We start from the raw sequence: 25,162 nt of genomic DNA on the forward strand, positions 1-25,162 counted from the left end.
CGGCCGGCAACCCCCTCTGGCCCATCACCTCCCCGTTCTCCTTGCACTGTGACTTCCCCCACCTTCCTCCTGAGCACGCTTGTTTTCTGGGGAATCAGAAACTTGGGGTACACTGGAAAGGGGAGATACAACTTGAAATATCTGTATCCAAAGCTGGGACAAAGGATCCACTGATAGGGGTCCTTCTTCACCTCCTGCCCGAAAGTCTCCCTGCTGCCCTGACATTCCTGGGGCTCTCCCACCCTCTGTGCTCTCATCCCAAGTCTTTCTGTAGGGTTGCTGGGGAAGAAGGGAGGAAGGGCATTGGACTGAAGAGAAGAATAGTGACAGGGACAGCAAGATGGCTCAGTGGGACCTACATGGTGGAAGTTGTTCTCTGATCGCCACACATACTATGATACACACACACACACACACACACACACACACACCACTAAATAAAATGTTAAAATAATAATGGTGGTCGGTAGGTCTTGTGTACCATAAATACTGTAGCCACCCCTGAGGGTCTGTCTCATCATGTACTAGGGCAGGTGTTACAACCTTCCCGTTTTATACTCAGAGACAGACTGGTAATGTGTGTGTGTGTGTGTATGTGTGTGTGTGTGTGTGTGTGTGTGATTGGCTTCTCCCCGAGACTCCAGCTGGACTCTGCAACCCCTCCCTGCTCCACTGGGATTCGGGAGCAAAGCCCTGGTTCCCTGGGTCCTCCAGAGGTAGAAGCCAGCTGGATTCCAGTGGGCGTCATACAGGTCAGATGGTAGCTGGGGAAGGATTACCTCACCCTCCTCATTTACTTAGGTCTCCTCATTTGCATGTGCATGAGGCGGGGCAGAGGGGACTTAAGCCACTGACCAGTCAGCAAGAGGGTGGCAATGGACTGTAGCAGATTGTACATGGAAGCCACACAGGAGGGCAGGTAACAGGTGACATCTACCTTCTACTACCCTTAGTTCACTAGTGTCCCGCCTTATGTCTAAACTGGGATCTCCCACATAGCTAAGGTTAGTTGTCAGGGAAGAATCTGGGGACATCTACTCTGGGGACATCTGCTCTGGGGACATCTGCTCTAAGATCTCATCTTCCAGGTTGGATCATAACAGAGCAGAACCTTGGTGCTGGTCTGAGTCCCACCTTCCCTATGAAAGAGGAGAGTCCGGGGCTGCATCTGGTTTCAGTGACCCTGGGCACCTTGACTTGTCAGTTCTGGCTGTCTGAGAATGTCTCCTTGCCTGCCGGCTCTGCTTCCGTTGACCCCACAGGTTACCAGAGACAGCCTGAGGAATCACCTGGAAAGCTATTTGTGTCTACTGTCAGTAGGGCACCTGGTAAAACCGGGTGAGCTTGCTTCCTGCAGTGGGGACCCAAGCCCCCAAGGATGAACTTCAGAGTACTTAGCATTAAAGCTCTCAGGAGCCAATGCCCCTCCTGGTCACGTCACAGTGAGCCCAAGGCTGTCCCTCTGAAGCCCCGGGATTCTTGCTTGGCAAACAGAGGTAGTGAGGCACAAGTCTCCTACAGCAGGATGAGCGAGCAGAGCTTCCTGCCTCTCTCACTTCCTGAGACCAGTCCACATTAGTACCCCGAGGAGCCAGCCAGGAGCAAGGCTGACTGAGGCTGGGTTTATTCTGTCCAAGAACACTCTGCAGTCTGCAGTTCTTCTCAGACAGTGGTGTGACCCAAGTATCTTAGGGAAGAGTGGGGAGGGAGGAGGGAGGGGAGGAGTGGGATCTAGCCGTGGTGCAGTGCTATGGATCCACAGAAGCCAAAAGGTCTCTTCCCTGCCACAGCAGGTCTCCTCAGGGTGGTTGACCTTGGAGAGAGACTTTCTAGTGGATATCATGACTGCCTCTCTGACCTTGTCTAGGGCCCAGAGAGTTGTTTGAGATGCCTGTGGCTCTCATGTAGCCGATGGCCACATTGGCTAGACTGTTGCATCCATTCACCCCAGGCTACAGAATCAGGAGCCTATGACTGAGGCACACTGTACAGGATGAGGTTCAAGTTCACAGGCCACTAGAACATCCATCTCTTAAAGAAGGGGCCTTTATCAGTTTAATGGTGGTGACGATGTAGTGGCTGATGGGTGCTGCGGGGTCAGGCGTGTCCTCCACTCTCACGAGGCCTCGCCCTATAGTGACCACTTCTCGGTCACACCACCCACACATCCTGTCCACCTCAAGCCTACATACCCTTTTACCTCTTGTGCTAGTCACCAGCTAGCAGAAGTTAGCCGTGACACACTAGGGACTTAGGTAAATCCAGAGCACCTTCAAGTTCTCAGAATTTTGAGAACCAAGTCCTTGCAAAAGCGGGGAGAGGAAGCCGTTGGCCCTCAGATCTAAGCTGGAAGTGGCAAGAGTCCCCATTTGTGCTAGTTAGGAGGTTTTCCCCTCTAACTTGACACAATCTGGAGACATCTGGAAAGAGGGAGCCTCAAGTGAGAAAATGACCTCATCACAGTAGCCTGTAGGAAAGTCTGTGGGCAAGCCTGTGGGCAAGCCTGTGGGGCAAGACTCTGGGCAAGGCTCTGGGGCACTTTCTTGATTAATGATTGACATGGAAGGGCCCCGCCCACTGTGAGTGGTCCTACCCCAGGCAGGAGGTAGTCCTGCATGGTATGAGAAGCAGGCTGAGTAAGCCAGGTTGAGCTGGCCAGTAAGCAGTCTTACTTACTTCAGTTCCTGCCTCCAGGTTCCTGCTTGGGTTTCTGCCTTGACCTCCCACAGTGACAGATTGTGATCAGCCAGATAAACCCTTTCATCCTCAAGTTGCTCTTGGTCATAGGTACTTATCACAGCAACGGAAAACCCAACTAATACACCCTATCACCTGATCCCTGTCTGACCGTGCACGGGTTCTCTGCACTGTCCTGCCTCACAGACTCTCAGCACTAGAGACTCACCCAGCTCTGCATACAGCCCATCTCGGAGGATAAGGGCAGCTGGGATGTGGTTCATCCTCCCTCCGTGCAGTGGTGGGTCATTGTGTTGTTTACGGATGGCACAACTCTCCCACTACAGAAATTGCTTCCCAGTAGGCTCTAAGAGCTAGACATAGTCCCCGTACACAGCCACTACCCTTAGGGAAGACTTGCTCTTCCTTGGCAGAGCAGACCCTCACTAGAGTCTCTCTAGAAGTCACCATGGAGATAGCCATCAGCATTGGCAGACTCAGGCTGCCTGCAGCCTGTACTCACAACCATATAGTTCACTCACAGTGATCCCATCCCCGAGTGACCCCATCCCCGAGTGCCCTTACAGACAGCACTTGTTATTACCCAGCCCTCAGCAGTGCTGGGTTGGATCCAGGGTCTCAAGTAGCCAAGGCTAGCTTTTTTTTTTTTTTTTTTTTTTTTTTTTTTTGGTTTTTCGAGACAGGGTTTCTCTGTGTAGTCCTGGCTGTTCTGGAACTCACTCTGTAGACCAGGCTGGCCTCGAACTCAGAAATCCACCTGCCTCTGCCTCCCAAGCACTGGGATTAAAGGCATGCGCCACCACTGCCCGGCTCAAGGCTAGCCTTAAACCATGATCTTCTCTTTCTATTTTGCAAGTGCTGGGTTTATAGGTGTGTAGCCCTCTACACCACCAGTTTATGTGATGCTGGGGGCTGGAGCTCAGGGCTCTGTGTGTGCCAGGCAAATACTCTACCAACTGAGCCTAATCCCCTGATATTTCTGTTCTTGGATGAGAACACTGGGGTTCAGAGGGATCTGGAAGTTTGACTGAGGTCCCTGACCCCTCGTTGCCTGTCCTGTGTATGTATTGTGGAATGAGGACAGCACACCAGACCACAGAGCCCTCTCCCTGCGACTCTAGTCTCCCAGGAACCCACCACCACACCTGTTGCCTGTCTTTATGGCCGCTGAGAGCTGTGGACATTTGGAAAAGCTCAGGGGCTCTGACTGGAGACACCAGATATTATGTGGGTGGTGAGGGTGACCCCAGGTGCCCGTCTCAGCTGGCCACTCCTCTCTGACAGGACAGAACTGGGAAAGCTGGGATACCAGGCAGGGACAACGGCTGAGCACACAGAAAGGCTGGCCTTTTGCTGCCTCAGCTTCCACAGGCTTCTGCCCCAGCCCCTAAAGCATGCTGGGAAAGCTTGGGTTCTCACCATTGGCATATGGGTTCCCAGGCTTCTTATTGGTCATGACCCGGGCTGTGGCATTATTGACCTGTCCAGAGATAGAGAGGAAAGGTGAGCACATTGGCCTCATAGTAGGCCCTCAGCCACCCTGGCTTTACCCTTGGGGTGTGGCCTCTGGGAAGGAAGGCCACTGAGGCTCTTAAGCTGCTCCTAGCTGGGTCCAGGACCCTTGCCCACACTGGTGCTTTTCAGGAAGCAGTTCCATTTAGGAGAGCCCAACACTGAAGGGAAGCTGAGGCCCTCTTAGATAGCCCCAGGCTGGCTAGCAGGCTGGATTCCAGGATATTCTCTTCTAGGCTAAGGCCCTTCTATGTGTGTGCCAGATAGCTACTCCCACCACCATGAACAAACATCCCTTTTCCCAGGGCAGGGACTCTGACCTCTCTCTGTAGCATGGAATTTAAGGTTGGGGGTCATTGGGAACAAGGCGCATGAGGAAAGCATGAGAAAGACAGACCCAGGGATGGGTCCTGTTTTCCAGACACGTGAGGCCTGTTCAGATTGCCTGGGGGGGGTGGGGTGGGGGGACAATGACACAGAGGACAGAGGTGGCCCATATGGAAGTGAGGGAGGTGGGAGTGGACCAGGCAGTGCCTGAGGAAGAGGTCTGGGCCACATGCCTCTTCTACACTGTGTGAGCAGAGGCCTGGGCAGTGGGCGGGGTCAGGGAGTCTCAGAACCCCTCAGCTCCTGAGGTTCTAGGCCCCTCTCTAGTTGCTATCCCTTCTGCTTCAGGCATGCCTGGGGAGCCCAGTTCTGGACCCCAAAGCCACACTGAGGCATCAACAAGGAGGAAATGGGCAGAAGTGGGGTGTCTGGGTGACCCTCTCAGCTCTCTGCTCATTGCTAGCTTCACTTCTGCTTTGAGATTCCTCAAGGCTGCAGCTGAGGCCGCCTGAGGGGAGGACCCTCTTTGTCAGGGACAGGTAGGGCTGCCTATAGCCCTGGAGACCACTTGGCCTCACATGTTTTCCGGGGCCCCTTGTGTGTGTGGATAGGGACGGGGGTCGGGGGGAGGAGGAGGTCAGAGGTGGAGACCTCGGAGGGAGCCTCAAGCCACCACGGGCCAGGGTGACAGGTGCTAGTCTCAGCCAAAAGATGAAGGTGTGAGGCTGTCCTCAGGGGCAGCCCCTGTTGGGCTCTTTGTAGGGTGGGTAGCAGCCACAGGCTGGTGGGGGGCCCAGGGGCGGGGCATGCTGTCCAGGGCCTCCCCTGCTACGCCGCACACTTATCTTAGCACCTCAATTTTCCGTCCCTCTACGATCGTCCCATTCAGCTTCTCCCGGGCTCGGTCAGCATCTGAGCTAGTTTCAAAAGTTACAAACCCAAAACCCTGCGAGCAGAGGAGGACAGACAGACAGAAGACAGGATGAGAAGAGGGTAGGAGAGGCGGGGGAGGGGCGGAGGGCGGGAGAGAGAGGGTGCAAGTCAGGTGAGTGGAGGACAGCCCCCAGTGTCAGAAGTCTGTCTTGGTGCCAGCACTAGGAGATTGTACTGGGGGGCAGGGGTGGCCCCAGGCAAGGGCAGCTGGTAGCCCAGCCTGAGACCAGCCAGCACTCACCATGTGGGACACCAGGAAGACAGGCCAAAGAGATGCTAACCTGGCCAGGGGCCATGCCTGCTACTGTAACCCCACCTTGGGGTGAGAGACTGAGGCTGGGCTCCATGGGGGAACAGTCCTCCCACCTTGGCTCCGGGAGCCCAGGGTGTGTGTGTGTGTGTCTTCCTGGAGAGGGGAGCAGAGCTTATCTTTGCTGGGTGCCCTCCCGCTCTACAGATTCGGCAGCTCCTCCCACAAGCCTCCTAGCTCTAAGGGTGAGTGGTTGGGTGGGCTTGGGGACCCAGGCCCGGGGCTGGGGCTGGGGGGCTCTGGGATGCAAGCAGGAGGTCCTGGCAGCTCAAAAGAGGAGAAGCAGCCTGGCAGCAACAACAGACAGCTGGGGGCGGGGGCAGAAGAGCAGGGAGTACAAGCACCCGTGTGGCTCAGGGGTCCTCGGGCGGGCGGGCGAGCGAGCGGGCGCGAAGCTCTCCAGGAAGGAAACGCACATTTCACACGTTAGCCTGGCGGGACCTACAGCCGGCGCGCTGTAATGGTGGCGGCCTCTGTGCGGCACCCACCTTGGAGCCCCGCTCGTTAAAAATGATCTCCACGTCTAAAATTTTCCCGAATTGCTGCAGAGACAGAGAGAGGATGGGGTGGAAGACAGGAGAAAGGGGTTATGACAGCGTAGCCTTACCCATTCACTCCCTAGACGCCACCAGGCTCAGGTAAAGAGGACCCAAGGGACGCCCTCCCCGTCTTCCTCTGGAGGCTTTTGTCTTTCTTACGGAGCATGCGTCATAGCACCGGGATCCCCTTGGGCCTTGGCTTTGGCCTTGGGATGGAATGCCCAAGGTATTGATGCTATCCTCAATCTGCCCTCTGCCAGGCCTTTTCCAGAATAGGCGTGTGGAGAGGGGAGGTTCATGAGCTGGGGCCGGGAAATGGCAGTAGAGATGACAGATCTGGAGCCTCGATTGAGAGGGACCTTCAGGCCCTTCAGAGATGGGGAGGAGGATGGAAGCTGGCAAGCGGAAGATGTTCCAGTGAAGGACCCGAGACCAGGGATAGGACTAGGTGGGCGGAGCTGGGGGTGGAAAAGGCTTGTGTGTTGGCTCCCCGGCTTCCTGCTAGCACAGGATGCTCTGCCAGTCAGAACACATTGTTCTGGCTCTGGCCAGTCCCTTCCAGCCCTCCCGCTAGCCTATAGTCTCCATGATTATTCTTGTCTCCCTCAGTGGTCTGTGAGACCATGAACCTATGACCCATATCTCCAAACAATACCAGCAAGGTCCTTAGTCCGCAGCCTCCTGGGCCAGCAACTGATGAGGGCTCCCCTTACTTTATACATTCCTGAGACAGGGCTGGCTATAGGACCCTTGTCTGCAGGTTCTGAGAGGAGGGGAACCCTTTACCTCGTTCTAGAACCCAGAAACTTGACACTTGGGCTCTGTTAGGACTCCGTGAGTTGAGAGCAGGGTGAGATCTAAGCCAGTGATTACCTATAGTGTCAGCCACAAGGTGAGCACCCAGGCCAGTGGTTACCATAGTATCAGCCGCTTAACTTAAGGCACCCAGGCTCAGAGAGGCTCAGAGTCCTCCAAATCAAGAGGGCGTGATAACCTCATCACCTGAGGGCTCACTGACCCAGTGAAACCCACCCCAAGATTGGGAGCACAATTAATTCTAGGGTCCCACAGGGCTACTCAGAGGCACCCTGCATATCCCAGCAGTGTGAGAAGACTGAGCAGAGGGTGGAAACTTCCTCAGGATCTGGGTTGCCTGTTGTATGGTAGAGAGGGAGCCAGCCAGTGCTAGGCAGAGCGTGGGGAGTTGAGGCAAGGATAGAGACAGAGCAGAGCAGAGGCAGGCTACGTGGTTCTCTGTAGCCAGAGCAGGGGCGTAGGGAGCTGTACTATATTTCCCGACCCCCAGCCTTCTTCTCCGTGGCAGCCCCACCTCCCATGGACACCAGAACTTGAACTTGACTTGGTGCTCAGGTCTGAAGCAAGACTCCAGGGTAGCCTGTAGTGGGGTTGCCCTGACTGGGACCCAGTCGTGCAAAATCTAGGGCAGCACCCAGAGCACTTGGGAAGGGGACCACTGACTGCTTGGTTCCAGTCAATTGTATTTGCAAGGTACCTCTCCCCAGGGGAGCCAGGACATCAGCCTGGAAGAGGGGAGTCTTGTCAGACACACAGGTGAGGCTGAGGCTGGGCTGTTCCTCTTTCTGCTGGGAAGCAAAGATCTGCCTCTAGGACTGTGGGAGCCCAGGGGGACTCTGTGGCTTCCTGGGAACAGGCACCAGGGGACTAGTATGCAGATTTCTGTCAGAGGACCAGGTGATCACTTGAATCTTAAGAGGCAGACTTCACCAAACCCCTACTCTCAGCTTGGGTACCCACTTTGTGCTAAGGAATCTCGGCTGGAGGTTCCCTGGGGAGACTCTCTGCAATGCTGAGGTGGGGTGCGCACACTCACCCCGAACATTTGCCGCAGGTCGGGGTCCCTGAACCGGAAGGGGATGTTGGAGACATGTAGTCGTTTGGGCTGCTGCTTCTCCGTGGGGTCGGAAGGGTGGAGTTGCTGGTTGTCTGTCTGTGCTGCTTCATCTGCCTGCTGTGGAAAGAAGACTAGTTGAGACTAGTTGTAAGGTAGTCCTGCAGACTATGGGCTCACCCACTCCCTGCACATGGTGTGTGTGGGCTCGCCCACTCCCTATAGACTGTGTGGGCCCACTCATCCCCTCTACCCTAGCTTTTCTCACTGTGGGCCAGCGACCCCCAGTGAAAGCTGGGTACACAATTCTCAAGGTTCCTATGGTAACCCAAGGCTCTACCTTCAAGTCTTTACTGTCCTGATGAACCCCTCTCTCCCACCAGACCAGGTCAAGTCGTCCTTGGCCAGGTCTGCTATGAGCTCCCTCAGCATAAATCTCTCTACTGAGTTCTACCCTCGGTGGCCTCTTAGCCCCAAACCACTTTTGCTCTCCAAGAAGTTCTGGGGTTAAGTGCCTTCTGGCGTCAGAATGGGGTTGGTTTCACGACTGGCTCCCTGGTTATAGCTGTCTGTGAGGTGCTGCTACCTCAGGCCATAGCCTCCCAAGTCTCCTTCTTACTCTGGCCAGTCTGTGTCACTCAGGACCCCCAGGGGGGTTGCTCTAATTATTAGGGTGAGTCTCACCTAGACTGTCCTCGTTGAGACTTGCTAATTGTCCTCACTGGCTGGCAGGCAGCTTGAAAGGACTCAGTTCAAGCCTACCTCCATGTAGGTCCTGTACAAGGCCTGGGGACCCAGAGGCAGCATGTGTAAACACTCAGCCTGTGTAAATGTCCTCAGTGAGGTTTGCCTTCAGCATGGCTCACCCTCAGCTGCATCCCCAGCAGCAAAGGCAGATGGAGCAGCATGTCCTCTGCACTGGCCGGTCCTGCCCAGACCAGTCTATCTCTCCTCCACTCATCCCTAAAGCCTTAGCTTCCAGGACAGGCGCTCTGAGGTGGCACACACAGGGGTTGGATGCTCCACCTCCCACCCTGGGGTTTCTTCTCTCTCTGTTGCTCCAGAGGCAACACCAGGCCACGAATGCACCCTCTAGTGGCTGTCTTCTGATCCCAATGCCCCACAGCCCCTCAGGTATTGGGGAGCAGCTCCCAGATACATCCATGAGTATCTGAGTCTTCCTGGGGGTCGAGGCAGAGGCATCACTGAGAGGCACAGAGGTCAGTGTTGGTGGTTGTGGCCTAAGGCGCAGAGGGAGCTGCTGGGCGCTTGATGGGAGAGACACAGAGGTCCCTTCCCATGGGCTTCCAGGAAACACCGGTGTTCTCGGGCTATTTCAGTAGATGATATTCCAGGAGTGATGATGGGTATGGGTGCCCTGGAGGCAGAATAGTCAGGAAGGCTGTGCCCAAGGCTAATGTGCCTGGGTCTGTGCAGTGGCTGAAAAAGATGGAGCCCAAATGGACAGTCTCTGCCAGAGCACACTGTGGCTGAGTAGCAAGGGGTGAGCCTTTGGGTTTCAGTTGGAGCGGTTTGCTGGCCCTCCCTGTCTCTTGTGAGTCCCTTACATTCTAGTGTTCAGCCATGAGGCCTCTGATCTGGCTTCTGGCAGAAAGTACCGTAGTGACCAGAACAGAAGGCTCGGATGACGGTTCCCTGAGACCAGGTGGCAGCAGCAGTGGGGTTGGGAGACATGTAGAGCTGCAGAGTTCACGTCCAAATGTCCTCTAGAGGCAACTCAGCTGAGAGGTTAATACATGGCACAGCTGTGGACATGGGACTCCTTTTCTCTCTCCCACTCATGTGGACAGCCCCATGATCTGTGTCAGCAGATCAGCTACCTGTGTCTGAACGGTTTTGGTAAATACGTGTCGTCTGAGCCCCCTGTGTAGAGCTGTAGGTATGACCTGGCCTCCCTAAGTGCTCCTGAGAGGCAGTGGATGGCCAGAAGCCTCAGGCTTGCTAAGCCATTATTTAATAACACCACCCAGACGCCCTATGAGGATAGCTGGGCTTGGGCGGGAAGACATAGGAAGTAGAAACACCCACAGTGGGCAGGAGTGGTCGGTTTTGTACCAGGCTCACCCCTGTGGGGGAACACAGGGCAGCGGGCTGTCTTTGCAGGAGCTGACTGGCTCTCTAAGGGTGCACCGGGGCACCTGGAGGAGCTCTGTTTTACAGCGCCACGGCTTTGCTCTATTGCAGAAAGCGAATGTCAGCTAGACTCCGGAAGGGATGGCTGTGCCCCTGGACAAAGGCAGAACATCCCAAGTGGCCTGTGATTATTGAGGCCCACAGCAGGTGTAGGTCCCCCCTTCCTTGTGGGAATCCACATAGCAGGCAGCTGCAGGTGTCTCTCTACTAATTAAGTCATCTTCATCTTGGATTGGAGGAATGCAGCCTGGCTGGTGGCCTGCAATGTTGACTTCTGACCAGCAGAGGGAACCAATGAGCACTGCCAGGTGGCCACTCTAGCTCAGGGATTTAGAAAGCTGGCCAGAGAGGGCCGCAAGACCATACTACTGAAGCTGAGGTGTCCGGAGGAGCTTCTTCGTTTCCCCCGCACTGCTCAGCAGTGTACGGAAGCATAAATGGGCTCAGAACCTATAAAATTGTAAGATGTGCTGAGAAACCCCTTAGTGTAATTGCATACCTCTGGCCCCCAGCAGGGCAGCTTCTTTCTACCATTTACCACAGTGGTGCTGGTGGCCTGGCTGACCCTTCCATCTGGGAAGAGGATCTGTGCCCGGCCCTGCCCAGGTCTTTGCTTTCGGTCCTCAGATGTAGAGAAGAAACAGCCACCAGGACCCCTGACATCTCCCAGGATGCTTGTGGTTTTTAGTGTCTCGCCTGTATCATGGTCTGATCATCACAGACCCTTCCCTCCCCCACCTTTACACATTCAGGGCTGGGTGCCAGCACCTGGGGGCTAAGGCAGCGTTCAGAAGTCTGACTCCCTTTGCCTGGGCCTGCCAAGCTCCACACAGAGGAGGGTAAGTCACCCGGGTAGGATAGGCAGAGGCGTTCTAGGTGGACCGTGGGCAGCAGAAAACCCTGGCTACCCCATTACCAGTCCAGAGGCAAGCTTGGCTGGTGTGGCATCTAAACTGGATGTTGGATTTTACTCTCTCTGTTCCTCTGCTCCCTCGAGTACAGAGTGAAGCCACTCTGATGGACAGCCAGTGGGTTTGTGGAAAGGGGCTGTCTGTTTGTGGCCCTGAGGGGTCTTTTTTCTTTGAGTGTCTTTCAGAGCCCCAGGCTCTGTGCTTCCACTGGATGTTGTTGACACACCACGCCTCTGCCAGCTGGTCACACAGCAGCTGACTAACTGCATTGTCCTATCCCCCATAAGCTGGTGAGCCATTGCACTGAGGACTGACCGTGGCTGGGTTCATCTTCTCTTTCCTTTTCATGCCTACTTAGGAGCAAGGAACCCAAGGCTTTAGTTAGTGATGGAAGAAAGAACTCACTTTACGCCTCTCTGCGTGACTACACCTCCTGCCTGCCCCTCACACCTCCTCCGTGGCACTTTCTGTGTGTGTAGATGTTGGAGGATATTTGAACACGTTGTGGACCCCATGACTATGAAATGGAAAAACCTTGTCGTGGTGTGGCTCAGCCCTCCCAATACAATTTTAATCCAAGAACTAAATAAAGTCAACCCTAGGTCAAGAGGGGGAACAAGCAGCGAGCGGACAGGGTGGGATATTGCGTTGAAGGTATTTAAGACGGCGTGGAGAAGGAGGAGGACTTTTTCCTTCTGGGACATCGGTGAAGTAGGAAGGTTGGCTGGTTGCTTGCTCTGCTTCTCTACCTAGGGTTGATTTTATTGAGCTCTTGGTGTATGCTAGGACAGAGCCACACCATGACAAGGTTTTTCCAGTTCACAGTCTTGGGGTTCACAATAGGTTTAGCTATCCTGCAAAGCATTCGTCTCTCCAAGAGCTTCCTTCTGTGTAAGGACTGGGTGTGAGCCCGCTGGGCTTTCAGTGTTGGCACCCACGTGACCTTGAGTGAAGGAATGAATGCTTGAGGGTGTGTCTCCTCTCTGTATGCTGCAGCGCTTTCTAGCCCTATTGGTGATGGCACGCAACACCCTGTATTGCCTTCAGCAGGTGGCCCTGGACGGTAAGAGATGCGAGACTCTGAACCCATGCAGGGAAGCTGCTGGCTCTCCAGACTTCCTTCCAGGATCACAGATGGGGGTGGCTCTTTCAGAAGGGACCTCCAGAATGTGGGATACAGAGGAGGTCCCTTGTGTGACAACGAGGAGTGGTCCCAGGAATGACCATGGCTGAAAGTCACTGGGGTTGGCTAAGGAACAAACTGCTGAAATCAGCCTAAGGACCATTCCAAGGACCCTGGTGGTCAAGACTTCTGGAAGTAACAGATGGTTGGTGGACTGTGTCCCTCAGGGTTGGACATCTCTCTATTGCTCAATCTTTAGGCATTGTGTCTGGGCAGTGGGCTGTCAGAAGAGTCCTGAGCTGTCAGGAACAGGGATCCCTCAATTCTGAGCTGGGGATGTTTCTACATGGGGAAGCCTGCTGGATGTTGCAGGTCACATAGAGACCCTGTCCCAAAATAAATAAAACCCTCCTGAGCTAAGGCCCGGGAATATGTCTCTAAAGGAATAGGGGACAAGAGGATGCCAGGCTGGTATGACAACTCCTGGGCCACCTGTTCCCTCCTGTGCATCAACCTCAGGCCAAGGATAACACAGACCTCCTGTCTTGGGCAGGACCAGCCTCTTAGAGCTGACTTGGTGGCTGCTATCAGTGAGGTATGAGCATGGGCTGCACATCAGCAGGAGGAAATTTCTCAGGGGAGAGTGGCCCTTGTGGTGTCTGTGTACATGGGAGGGTGGGGAGGAGAGCAGGACGATACCACGGCACTTGGTGGCCATTTCCTGGGAAATCAAGGAAGGTTCTGAGCCAGGTGGGAGAAGCTGGTCTAGACTCTCTAGACTCAGTTACCCGTTATCCTGGGACCCCTCAATCCTAGTCTCAGGCTGCTTAGGGAAAGGCCCAGAGAAGGCCAGAGTGAGTGGAAAGAGTTCTCTGAATATCTACAACGATAGGCTGGGGACATCTGACCTGACTGGCAGGTGCTGGCTTTGCTGCCGTTAGGCAGTTCCTCTGAGAGGCAGCTTCTCTGGGGGCCAAACAGCTTCTGGAGTCTCAGACCCGGGCACACCTCCCCTCCACCGAACTTCGTCCAAGGGGGAAAGGGAAAGCTCTACTTGCACAGGTGCTCCCACATCAGAGGTCAAGGCTGGTGTTTTGGGGGAGGGGCAGCCCTCGGTGTCCCTAATGTTCTCTCTCCTGCTGTCTAGCACCTTCTACCTCCCCGGGTTAGACTACCACATCTGCCCTCATGGTGGGATAGATATGGCTAGAAAATCTGATACTGAGACCCAAACTCTCCAGTCAGACAGCAGGACGGTCTGGGCTTGTGTGCTCCTCAGAGCTCTGACATTCTCTGACATAGCCATACCCCTCGGGAGGCATTTGGATACCAAACCTCAAAACAGCTTGCTCCAGGGTGCTCCAGTCCTCTCCTCTGCTCTCAGCTTCCTGACATCTCTGCCTTAGGCAATTGGAACCCAAAGGACAGGGCTGGTCACACCCTCTCGGCACCGCAGAACCGCCTCGGTACCTGGCACTCAGCCTGTGTTATGCAGGGCCGAGAAGTTGACTCGGAGACTGGTAGTTGTGTCTGTCTGGTAGCCCCACGGTGGCCAGAGGCTTCAGTGCTGGTTTCTGCTGTTCAGTTATAAAGCTACCTGTCCCCTCTGTATGTCATCTGCGATAGTGATTTGCTCTTGAGCAGGTGAAGAAGTCCCATGGCTCATGAGAGAACTCCCCGACACCATTTGTTCACAGAGGTTTGGTCCCATGAGTCTTGTCTGCTAAAGTCTATCAGAGAAGCCCTGGGCACATAGCTATAGCTTATATAGGGTCCATCTGGGGTCACCTCTGGGATCACCTCTGTCTATCCTGAGCATGTAGAGGCTGTGGCCTTGGTGATTTAGAGCCAGACCTCCAATCGTGTAGTCCAGAGGTTGGCCATTTCAGTCTGTGTCACACAACTGAAAGAACCCTGGTGACTGGGTGATGGGGGTCAGATGTCCTGCACTGGAGTTGGGATTCTGCTGGCTTCTCGGCACATAGTGTTTGTGTAGGAAGGGCCAACATCGGTTGGACACAGGGTAATGTCAGATGTAGGCCAGGTACAAGTGGGCAGACTCTCTGCAAACAGTTCAGGGGATGATGGGTGATGCCCTGTCCATGCAGAGGACAGCATTCAGGTCTACACCGCATCTGTGAAGCCAGGCTTGAGGTGGAGGCAAAGCTGAGGGAGCACAGCTGGAGGGCCCCTGGGGAGACGCCAGGGTGGTGCCACTCTGCCTGGGGAGAGCAGAGCGAGCTGGCCTCCTGCCCAGGCCCTGCCAGCCAGCAGCCGGCTGTTGGGATGGAGCCAGCAGGGATGGGTGGATGAACCCAAAGCCCCAGAGTAATGGAGGGAAAAGAAAGGCGCACAGGGAATGTGATGAGAGCCAGAGGAGTGGTCCCAGCAGCTGTGGCCTTGGAGGGGGCTGCAGGACGGAGCCTTGGAGGGGGGCTGCAGGACAGAGCCCTGGAGGGGGGCTGCAGGACAGAGCCCTGGAGGGGGGGCTGCAGGACGGATCCCTGGAGGGGGATGTGCAGGACGGAGCCCTGGAGGGGGGTATGTAGGACAGAGCCCTGGAGGGGAGCTGCAGGAGGGGGGCTGCAGGACGGAGCCTTGGAGGGGGATGTGCAGGACAGAGCCCTGGAGGGGGTGTGTGTAGGACAGAGCCCTGGAGGGGTGTGTGCAGGATGGAGCTCTGGAGGGGGGTGTGCAGGACAGAGCCCTGTGTGTGTGGGGGGGTGCAGGACGTAGCCCACCCAGGCGGCTGGCCCTGTTTCCCACTCCTTTCTCCATGAAGAAATCTGAGAAGTGCTGTGCTCAGCACTTTCACCCCAAGCTGCATTACAACCACGTAATTGAAGCTATCTGATTGGAGGGCAGCCAAGCAGGTAGATTACAAGTGATTAGAAATGATAGGACGGCTCGCAACCCTAGACAGCTCCACAGCCACCCACCGCCCACCCACGGCCCACCCTCGCTGTCTCCCGAGACCCTAGGCAGCCCGAGCTGCTGGCTCTTACGTCCCCTTAGCAGGACACCAGCAGCCACTGCTACACTTCCTACCTCCCAGATGGAGTGAGTGAGGTCACTACCCGAGTCTGTGGTCCCTTCATGGCACCTGCTCACAGAAGGGAGCCTTGGTGTCAGCTGAGGTGCACCTGATGTCTGGGGCTGGAAGCAGGTTCACTGGACTGAGGGTCTCTGGGGAAAATGCCTGACAAAGAGGCCAGGCTCTGTACCTAGAGGCCCTTCCTAGAAAGTTCTACCCAGCCAGCATGTAGTGGGGACACTCTGCCCCGCAGTCCTGGGCTGGCCCATGTAGGAAGGGTCTCTTACCGGCACCGTCTGGGTCCCAGCAATGGGCTGTGTGCTGGCCTCAGTGCCTGGCTGCTCAGGATGAGTCTGTGCGGGTGTGTAGAGGGTCATGCCGTGCTCGGGGGGAACAGGGGTCTGGCCGGAGTAGTCCTGGGTGGGATGAGGCGGAGGTGGGGCATATTCAGCTGGGATTCCATTCTGAGGCGGAGGAGGGTACTGGGCAGGGGGGTAGGGCTGGGCCATCGCTTCAGGTGGAGCCGTGGCGTCCTGATTGCCCTGCAGTGGAGAGAGCAAAGCGCTGGTTAGAACCCCTGTCCCTTCCAGAGCCTTCAAGGGAGGCCGCTCTTCCACTCGAGGCTGTGTGGTTTCCACACACTACTTTCCATGGCATCTCCCAGGTCCTCCCCGAGAAGAGGCCCCAGCTCGGAGCTGCAGGATGGGCCAGAACGGAGGTACCGGGAGCCCCTGGTCTGAAGTGGGGGCACCTCTGGCTGTGAGCCACTTGTCAGATATGAGCACACAGCTTCAGAATACGGTTCCCTCACCTAGAGTTTAAAACCAATCATCTATGCAGACGCGGGAGGAACTGTATGAGTCAACACGGACAGATCACTGGGTGTGTATCCCAATAATACACTGAAATATTGAAATATGATGTCCATTGAAAACCAGCAGCATTCCCTGGATATGGACACTCATCCACTCAAGGAGCGCCAGGTTCCCCTGCCACCAAGCCTCTTCCCCAGCCAGCCAGCCCTTCCTTCAAGGTGGTCCCAGCCTCCGTTTCCTAGTAGAAAGGGTGGCTTCAAGTTCCCCTTGACAGGTTGATCACTACAATCAGAAGGTCTCTGAGATCTCCCAGACTCCTTCCTGCCCTCTTGAAAGTCTGCTGCCCAGAGAGGTAACGAGCACCCATTATTGCTGACCCCTACCCCGAGCAGGGACTCTGCAAAGCTGGTGCCTGGGTCCTCAGTGTTGTTAGCATCACCAGGGAGCCTGGGACCTGAAGTTGCAGGTCTGGCCCCGCCCCATGCTTTTTGGGTTCTTGTGAGGAGATCTCATTATAGGCGGGAATGCAGCTCAGCCAGGAGCCCTTCCTGCAAGAGAGGCTTCTGTCCTGCAGAGCCAGACGCAGGCAAAGCCGGAAAGGGAGGAGACTAGTCTACGAGGCATTGTCCCCTCTGGGCAGGCAGTGCCTTCGCTCCTAGTTGTGTGGCCACAGATGTCCATCATCTGAGAGGACAGGTAGCATTTCACACTGAAGCAGACCCCCAAGGGGACATCAGCAAGAATTCGTGTCCTCGTTAAATGACTCTGGTAAGATGAGGAAGTGGGAAGGACAGGGCCAGCCTCGTCCCACCTGTGCCCCTCCAATATGGCCGCCCCTGTGGCCTGCGGTACCAGACACTTCATTTAGTAAGACCCTACTTCGATGCAGCCACGAGGAGGCAGGGATGGCTGCCCAACCTTTTTGCCAGTTGCATTACAGAGCTCTCAGCCTGGTTGTGCCCACCTCAGTCTTGGGGTAGCAGGAAAGGGTCAGTCAGTGGAGTCCTCTCAAGCATGCTTTCTTTGCCATAGTTGACCCTGTGTGCCTCAATGTCCCACCCTCAGTGACAAGAGAGCCTCTTTCCTCAGACTATGCACTGGGCCTTGTGGAGTTTCGTCTGCTCTCCCTGTAGCCGCCTTTCTGGCATCTGGAGTACACCAAGTCCAAACTGTGGCTGGGTTACCTTGGGGAGTAAGAATAGGCCTGCTTCACCAGGCTTGTGGAAGGCCGCAGCAGTCCAGATGCAAGGTCTACTGGGACAGTGCTCAAAGAGCCTGGCTACCTCATGGCCGCTGCAGCAAATGTGAAGAATCTACTTGGTCTGCTACCAACCTTGTTTCCCTGATCAGTAGCCGTGAGTGTCAGCCTTGCCCCGCTCCCTAGAGCACCCAGTGCCAGACACCCTGGAACAGACTTACAGAGCCAATAGTGTCTGGTATCCAAGTCTTCGTCTCTCTTCCCTCCCTTTCTTCTCCATCCTCTTCCCCCCCCCCCCAACTTCTCCTCCCGCTTAGCAAAGTTTCCTGGGCCCTTCCCTGTCTATACACGAGCTCAAAACTGGGACAGTGTGTAAGCGCTGGACTTGGTGTGCCTCACGTTGTCTCCTCCTCTTCCTCCTCCTCCTCCTCCTCCTCCTCCTCCTCCTCCTCCTCCTCCTCCTTCTTCTTCTCTCTCTCTCTCTCTCTCTCTCTCTCTCTCTCTCTCTCTGGAGATTCCCAGCTATCTCATTCTCCGTACTAGGGAGGTCTAGAGGCCACATTACTCATTGTTATCAGACATCCTGGTGTTCAAAACAGGCAAGTGGCTGATGGATGGAGGTGTTGGAGGGCTGGGGAGAGGTGGGTGTGGCGTGCAGGGGTGGAGAGTACATAGCACCCTAGATAGCCAGGGAGAAGAGAGGAATAAAACAGGAGGCCCAAGGGTGTAGAGGGAGACGGGGAGGGAGGGAGGAGCCTGTCAGCGGCCTGGCGGACGCCAGGGAGATCAATTCCCCAGTAAATATTTGATGAGAAACTTCAGTAACTGATGAGGCTACACAGCTCCTCTCCCACCCGTCCTGGGTGGCTTTGGCAGTGAGTCACTTCAGCTGCCGGGATGGGCACAGCACCCCCTCAGCCTCGGTCACCACAGCCCTCCTTAGCCTGAGGTAGAAGTGTATAGCAGGGAGGTCTCACCCAGGACTTACACAGTTTCATCCATTTATTCTGCATCCCCTGGTCCAGGGTGCCACAGTGACCTGCCACAGATGCTAAGACCTTATGCTCAGAGGTAACCAGAGCCACCTGGTGGCTTAGAGGTTCAGGCAGTTATTACTGCATCTTCCAGGACCTCAACTCTGTCATTACTATCTCAAGGGTCTTTCCTCCAGGAAGGGTGGTGGCCTGCCATCTCTACCTCATTCTGCTCAGCTGGGAAGTGGGAAACAGTTGTCTCCCACATTTGATGAGGCCACAGGAGTATGGCTACATTCTTACCAGAATTCCAACCGACACCCATGGCTATATGGTTTGGTTACTTTGTAACACCCCATTGGAGACTCTACTCTGGAAGTCTTCCCATCCTGGGACATGTCTCTCTCCCTTCCCTTGAACCCCAGGATTCAGGTACAGTGTCTGCTCTCCTGGTCCACGGTCTCCCAGCCAATACTAACGCTGCTACCATGACTCCAGAATCCAACCTCTTAGGCCAACTCAGCGATCCCATTCTGTTTTGTCCTTCCTGACATCCTGCCTTGTTCCTCCTGATTTCCTGCTTCCGTTCCAGCCTCTACAGCCTGTCCCCTGAGGAGTAAAACCCCAAGTCCTCACAGCTCCCTGAGTCCCTGCTGGTGGCTTTTGCCTCCCGTGCCTCTCCTCTGACTTGTTTTGTTCAAATGTCCCGCTGTTCCACGCCCATCCAGCTGTTGGCTCTTCCTCCTGTGGGAGGGATGCTCTTCCCTTGGACCCCTGGGGTGCTCTCGCATCCTCTGTCTGCTCTCACCAAGGCCTTTGTAAATCAGGGTCCCTGGCTTGCCACTCACCATTCCTGACCCACGTTCTCCTCAGTCTGCCAGCCTGCACCCAGATGTTTATTTAGAGCCACAGTCTATCTCCTACCCCATTGGACGTGACATGGTCTCAGAGGAACAGGCACATGCCTGCCTGGTTGTGCTGATCCTCGAGTGTCAGAGTTCCATGTGCCAAAGTCTCCAGGGAGACTGTGACAAAGAGCTGCCAAAGAGGAAAGAACAGATGTGTGTGTGTGTATGAGTGGATAGAGAGGGCTGTTTGTGTAGCCGCGATCACTCACTGACTTAGCCCAGGAAATGCTCGACAGGACAGGAAGCTCTAGCTTAGGTCTCAGGTTTTGGGCGAGCTCCATTGGGAGCCCCCACTCCTACTTTGTAGCACCAGCCCAGCCCACTACCTGTGTCCCCCCATGGCAGGCACCACAGCTGTCACTTTTACAGATGGATCCAAGTGCCTGAGGAGCAGACTGAGCAGGTGAGGCACAGAGCGGGGACCAGTCAGAGACCTGTTACCCACATGGTTCTGAAGACTGGCAGAAGTCGGTCAGGCCATAGGTGAAGAGGGGCAGCCTGCTGTGGTGGTCCCAACTCGTTTCAGCCAGCTGGGAGCCTCTTGAATAGTTGCAGGTGAGCAAGCTCACCTCGCTGGCTGAAAACTGGCCACATCACAGGACTCCTACAGCTGAGGTTGTCCCAGGAGAGAGGGTGTCCCAGGAGAGGCATTTGTTAGCACATTAGGACTGGCTCCCTCAGCTCATACCACAGCACACCACAGTCTTGACCTGGGGCTTGTCGTTGGGGCAGGCAAATGATACCTCCCATGGCGTCAACCACACCTGGATTTGACATTGTAATTTTTAACAAAAATTTAAAAACAATTATTGTGCCAGGAGTGGTGGCACACGCCTTTAATCCCAGCACTCAGGAGGTAGAGGCAGGCGGATTTCTGAGTTTGAGGCCAGCCTGGTCTACAAAGTGAGTTCCAGGACAGCCAGGACTATACAGAGAAACCCTGTCTTGAAAAACCAAAAAAAAAAAAAAAAAAAAAAAACCAAAACCAAAACAAAAACAAACCAATTATTGTATGTGCATGAAGTGTATGTGAGTGTGTATGCCCACAGCATGTGTGCCGAGGGGAGTTGGTTCTTTCCTCACATCTTTATGCGGATTCAGGGGTGAAACCCAGGTCATCAGGCAATTATGACAAGAGCCTTTTACTCTCTGAGCCTTCTTGTTCACCCTCAATGTTTTGAAACGGTGTGGTCCCCGCAGCATTTGGAGGAGTCCTCCTTGAAGCCCCCATTACAGGGGTTGAGATGAGTCCGTGCCCTTGGTGGGCGTGTCGCTGGCCCAGAGGTATACTGTTCCAGACAGCATGGTGAGGGTTGCATGGCGGTGGTGTGGGTCTCCAGGGAACCTGTTCCAAGCCCTGGCAGGAAGACTCAGGATGATTCACCGTGAACTGGCTTGAGTGTGGGAAGGAGGCAGAAGGTTGGGCTGCCACTATGAGAAGCCACTCCTTGTGTCAGCCTACACAGACACTGCCATCTTTTTCTGCCTGTGCTCTGAAAGGTTGAGGAAGGCCAGCTTGTCCTCTGGTTCTCAGGTGGCTGGGGTGGCAGAGCAGTAAGTCTGGGTGAGGTACTTTCTCCCCTTTCTCCCCTGGGAAGCTGTCTTGGGCTGGCTCTGTCTTTGATCAAGGGCCTTGCCTCCTCTCCCAGAAACCCCTCTCTAAGTCAGCCCCTTCCTGGTTCTAGTCATTGCCTCTTCCTCTTGCTGCCATCCCAGGTCCTGCAGTGTCCCTGCGGTCCTTCTACTCACCAGGGAGTGGGTGGGCTACCTGCATTCTTGGGTCCCTTCAGCACACAATGGAATGAGAAGGCTGCTCTTGTTCCTCTTGCTTGCTTTGAGGTGGGCAGCCCTGTGGCTAACTGCTAATCCTGGAAGCCTGGGCACTTGCGTTTGGATGGCTGTGCCTTTGAATCTAGATCCTGAGCACTGGAGCATCACCTCTGTGGCTGAATGGTCTTAACCTTTTTGTTTTGTTTTGTTTTTGGTTTTGGTTTGGTTCCCAGCGGTGGAATGGGACAGTGACTTGTCCCCCATAGGCCAGAGTGGGAAGGCCCTTTCACCTGCAGGCTCTGTAGCTCAGGAGGCCCAGCGTCCTCAGCCTGTGTCCTGCAGTCTACACATGGGGTGCCAGGAGAGGGAAGGTGCTCTGGGTGTAGGCTGATGGGGCGGACAGAAAGTTGGAGGTCTGACAGCGGCTGGAGCCGCTCCCCGATCAGCCTGGCCACTTGCCCTCTACAGTTCATTGCTGCCTCTCTCTGCTCCCAGGCCCTCCAGGACAATTAAGATAATTGCTCTCCGACTCCTCACCCCTGGAGGGAGGGTGCTGCCTGCCCAAGGTCTGGTGGCTATGCTGTTTGGAGGTGGTGCAAGTGGGCTCTGAGCTATTTGTCCCCACTCCGGGCAGTAGAAAGGAAGGCAGTACTGGAGAGCCACAGCCTCATCACCAAATGGCTACACAGGCCATTGTCTTGCATCACTCATGTCCCCGAGATAGGTCCCTGCTGTACGTCTGTGCCTGTATAAGCAAGAAGCCTTGTAACCACCCGGTACTCAGTAGGAATAGACACTGGGGCCAGAGATTATGTGGTCAGAGAGCACGGGAACCCCTCATTCCAGGCCCCTTCCTGTCACACTGGCTGTGAGAATGGGGTCACGTGGATCTGGGAGTTTGATGAGAGGAGGGGGTAGACCCTGTGTCTCCTAAGGGAAACTAGCATGGAATGACAAGATGTCAACTTTAGAAACACCAGAAAGAGGCCAGGGCAGAATAGCCTCACCCAGCGCAGGTGCTGCCTGCCCCATAACGGGAACAGTTGAAGAGCTGAACTGCAGGCGTCGCTCTCAACTTCCTACCCAGACCTTTGCAGAATTCAGGGTCCGAGAGGCTGGCTGGGTGCCCTTGAGGCTAGCCTCTAGTAGGTAGGTGGTCTGGGTTCTGGTGTGCAGTGACCTAGGAGATGCACAGCTGGACATGTCTGTGAGGTGCTTCCAGGGGTATCTAACTGAGCATGGAAGACCCACCCTGGATATGGGTGACATCTTCCCTTAGGCTGGGGTCCTGAACTGAATGAAGAGAATGCCAGATAAGCATCAGCGTTCATCCCTCCCTGCTTCCTGACTGCGGATGCCATGTGACCAACCGCCTTCCCTGATCCATGGTGACAGAGTGTCACCACGATGGACTGTGTGCCCTCAACTGTGAGCCAGAACAAATCTTTCTAGCCTTAGGTTGATGTCTTGTCTGGCATTTTGTCAGAGTGACAGGAAAATGAACGAATACCTCTGACTTCAGCTTTTTGATCGCTACCCTGGAAGCAGGGATGACCTAACCCCAGCCCCCTGTCCCCAACCCCACCCAAAAGGTGCACTCATGTGGGGCTGGGCCCACCTCTCTGGACACCAGTTATTTCTGTACCATTGTTTCTGGCTATAGTTGAGCAAAGTAAATATTTCTTCAGTTTCCAAAGGTGACACAGCAGGAGACCCAGCCTAGCCTGTCACCACCAGTGAGGAGGCTTGTCACACCACTCAGACAGCTGAAATCTTCTTCCTAGAAACTTGTGCCAGACATATGGGTCTATGGATAGGCCACCAATTTGTCCTCTGTAGGCTAACCCTCTGAGGAGCCGAAGAATCCAGCCCAACACTAACCAGCTTAGCTGGTCCAGACCCAGAAGTTTAATATCGCCTCCTAGTGTCCAGGTGAAGAATCGCAGGTAAATGCAACCTGATGGGTAGGCATCTTTTCTGGATCCTGAATCCACACCTAGCATCTCCAGAATGTGGTGGTAGTGCCTACAACGGGCACTGTCTCTTGCTCTGTGCGTAGAGCCATTTCTCTTCTTGTTGCTCACCTGTATAAGGGGAGGGTCACAGATGCAGTCTTTGAGTACTCAGTGGTCCTTGTTAAGAGAAGACGTAGGCCTTTCAGGGACTGCTGGAGATAAGGTGACAAGGGACAAGAGGAAAACAGATGCCTAGAGCGGCCAGGATGCAGAAGGAGATGGCGGGGCAAAGCAGGAGCCAGAGAGTCTTGGAGGGTAGGGACCATTTTATCTCAGAGCCATGAACATGCTGATGTCCAGGAAAGATGCCTAGCAGCCATGGGCTAGCATCCCCAGCTAACCCACGTCAGAGATCTTCCTGCTGCCACACTGTGGGGTTGACATGGCTCTGGAGAAGCCATGTGACCACAGGGCTCTAGGCAGAATCAGCAAGATGGGTTGGAATACATACATGGAGGGTAGGGTAAGCCCAGCTGCCAGGGGACTTGAGTCCTCCTGTCCCAGGGTCCCGGCAAAGGATTTGAGTTCATCTGTCTACTTCTCCTTGCTGTTGCTGAGTGTTGCAGGGCTGGCATCCTTTGGAGCTGTGCCAACCAGACAGGGAGTAGGGGTGTGAAGCTGCCCCACAGACACCTGCCACACTCCCAGTCGGTGTGGGACCCAGGTGCCTGGAGGGCAGCAGTGAGCTGAGACTGCTCTCACCTGGGCAAATGCTCAGCAAACATGAACTATCTGGAGCTGCATCACCCAACTGTGGAGCTGACCAATAACCTCCCTTCTGGGCCAGAGGCTGGAGGAAGTGGTAGATTCCTAAACACTGGGACTTCCTGTGTGGCTCTGTGACAGCAGGGAACTCCTGCATCAGCACCAAGCATCCCTGTAGTGACTCAAGCAAGGGTTCCCTGTAGGACAGATGGGTGTGTGTGCTTTCCTGTGGATGTGGGAATGAACCTCCTTTAAATGATGGGAGAACTGCAGAGGGGCCAGCAGTGGGTGCCCGTCCCTCCCCCCCAAGCCCTGTGCATCCAGAGCTCAGCTCGGCCTTCAGCTGGAGGTGTCAGGTAGAAGGCGAGGCTGACCAGGCCACAGCCTGCTCTCTCCCCTAGGTTCTTGCCTTCTGTCTCAGTTGCTTCCTCTGCATGGACACAGGTCACCTCCACGGCTCACAGTTACTTTTCTCAGCTTGTCATTAACCAGACTCAGTGGGGAAGAGGGACCCTCACCCTATGGATCACATCCATCAGACCGCCCCGTGGGCATGTACGGCTTGTACGTGAGGTGCTTTCTTCTTCTCGTTTTGCATTTTCTTCATTGCTAATTGATATACAAGGACCTAGCCACTCCTGAGCAGGTAGTCCCGGACTGTACAAGAAAGCAGACGGAGGAAGCCAGGAGGGGCATGCCAGGAGGGACATTCCACTTGGCTGCTACTTCAGTTCCTGCTTCAGATTTCTGCTAAGTTCCTGCCTGGGCTTCTGCCAGTGATAGACCATAACCTGTACACCGAAGCAACTAGAACATGGGTCTTGACTCCATGTTCCAAATCTCAGGTGGCACTAAATAAGAGGAGGGTACCACCAGAGAGGAGAGGAGGCTCATGAGTTGGCAAGGGGGCACCTGCCCCACCCTTCCATTCAGCGCCTCCCAGATGTCACTTTTTAAGGTAAACAAGCCATCAGACCCTCCACAGGCCTCCTTTCTGATCTGCAGGTGGCACCCTAAGAAGTTAGGTATGCAGATGACCTGCAGGTGACCATGCCAAGGAGGAGAATGGTTAGCAGCAGCTCTGTTTAGTCCCAAGATACTGGAATTAATATTTCAGAGTACTGCAAGACTGCCATTAGGGAACTTTTCCTGGCCTGAGCCCCCAGAATGTTCCAGAGCCTCAGCTGTGGAAGATGGAGCTCTGGACCAGGGGACTGTGACCTTAAAGCCTTGTGTTTCCATCAGACTCAAGCACACAGTAGGTGCTCAGGCCCTGCTGACCATGACAACAGTGGCAGCCAGGGGTTATAAACACATGGCTGCCTTTAATCACAATACAATTCTTTGACCTGGCATTTCCCATATTA

At 54.9% G+C, this 25,162-nt stretch overlaps 1 protein-coding gene across 25 annotated transcripts in view; it reads right to left on the minus strand.

Moving 5' to 3' along the window:
• Window positions 1–25,162, minus strand: part of Rbfox3 (RNA binding protein, fox-1 homolog (C. elegans) 3) — a 421,838-nt gene that overhangs the window by 7,693 nt on the left and 388,983 nt on the right. For 19 of the 25 annotated variants that reach the window (XM_030246136.1, XM_017314662.2, XM_006533727.4 and 16 more), the window contains 5 exons: window positions 15,698–15,952; window positions 8,171–8,308; window positions 6,268–6,321; window positions 5,390–5,482; window positions 4,117–4,177 (listed from right to left, as the gene is read on the minus strand). In XM_030246136.1, the coding sequence (XP_030101996.1) occupies window positions 4,117–4,177; window positions 5,390–5,482; window positions 6,268–6,321; window positions 8,171–8,308; window positions 15,698–15,919 (568 nt within the window). In that variant the 5' untranslated portion in view covers window positions 15,920–15,952. The remainder of the gene's footprint in view (window positions 1–4,116; window positions 4,178–5,389; window positions 5,483–6,267; window positions 6,322–8,170; window positions 8,309–15,697; window positions 15,953–25,162) is intronic. The other 6 variants (XM_006533726.4, NM_001039168.1, XM_030246141.1 and 3 more) reach the window with 2 other exon arrangements.

This window comes from Mus musculus, chromosome 11, assembly GCF_000001635.26.
Source record: "Mus musculus strain C57BL/6J chromosome 11, GRCm38.p6 C57BL/6J".
Classification (NCBI taxonomy): Eukaryota; Metazoa; Chordata; class Mammalia; order Rodentia; family Muridae; genus Mus; species Mus musculus.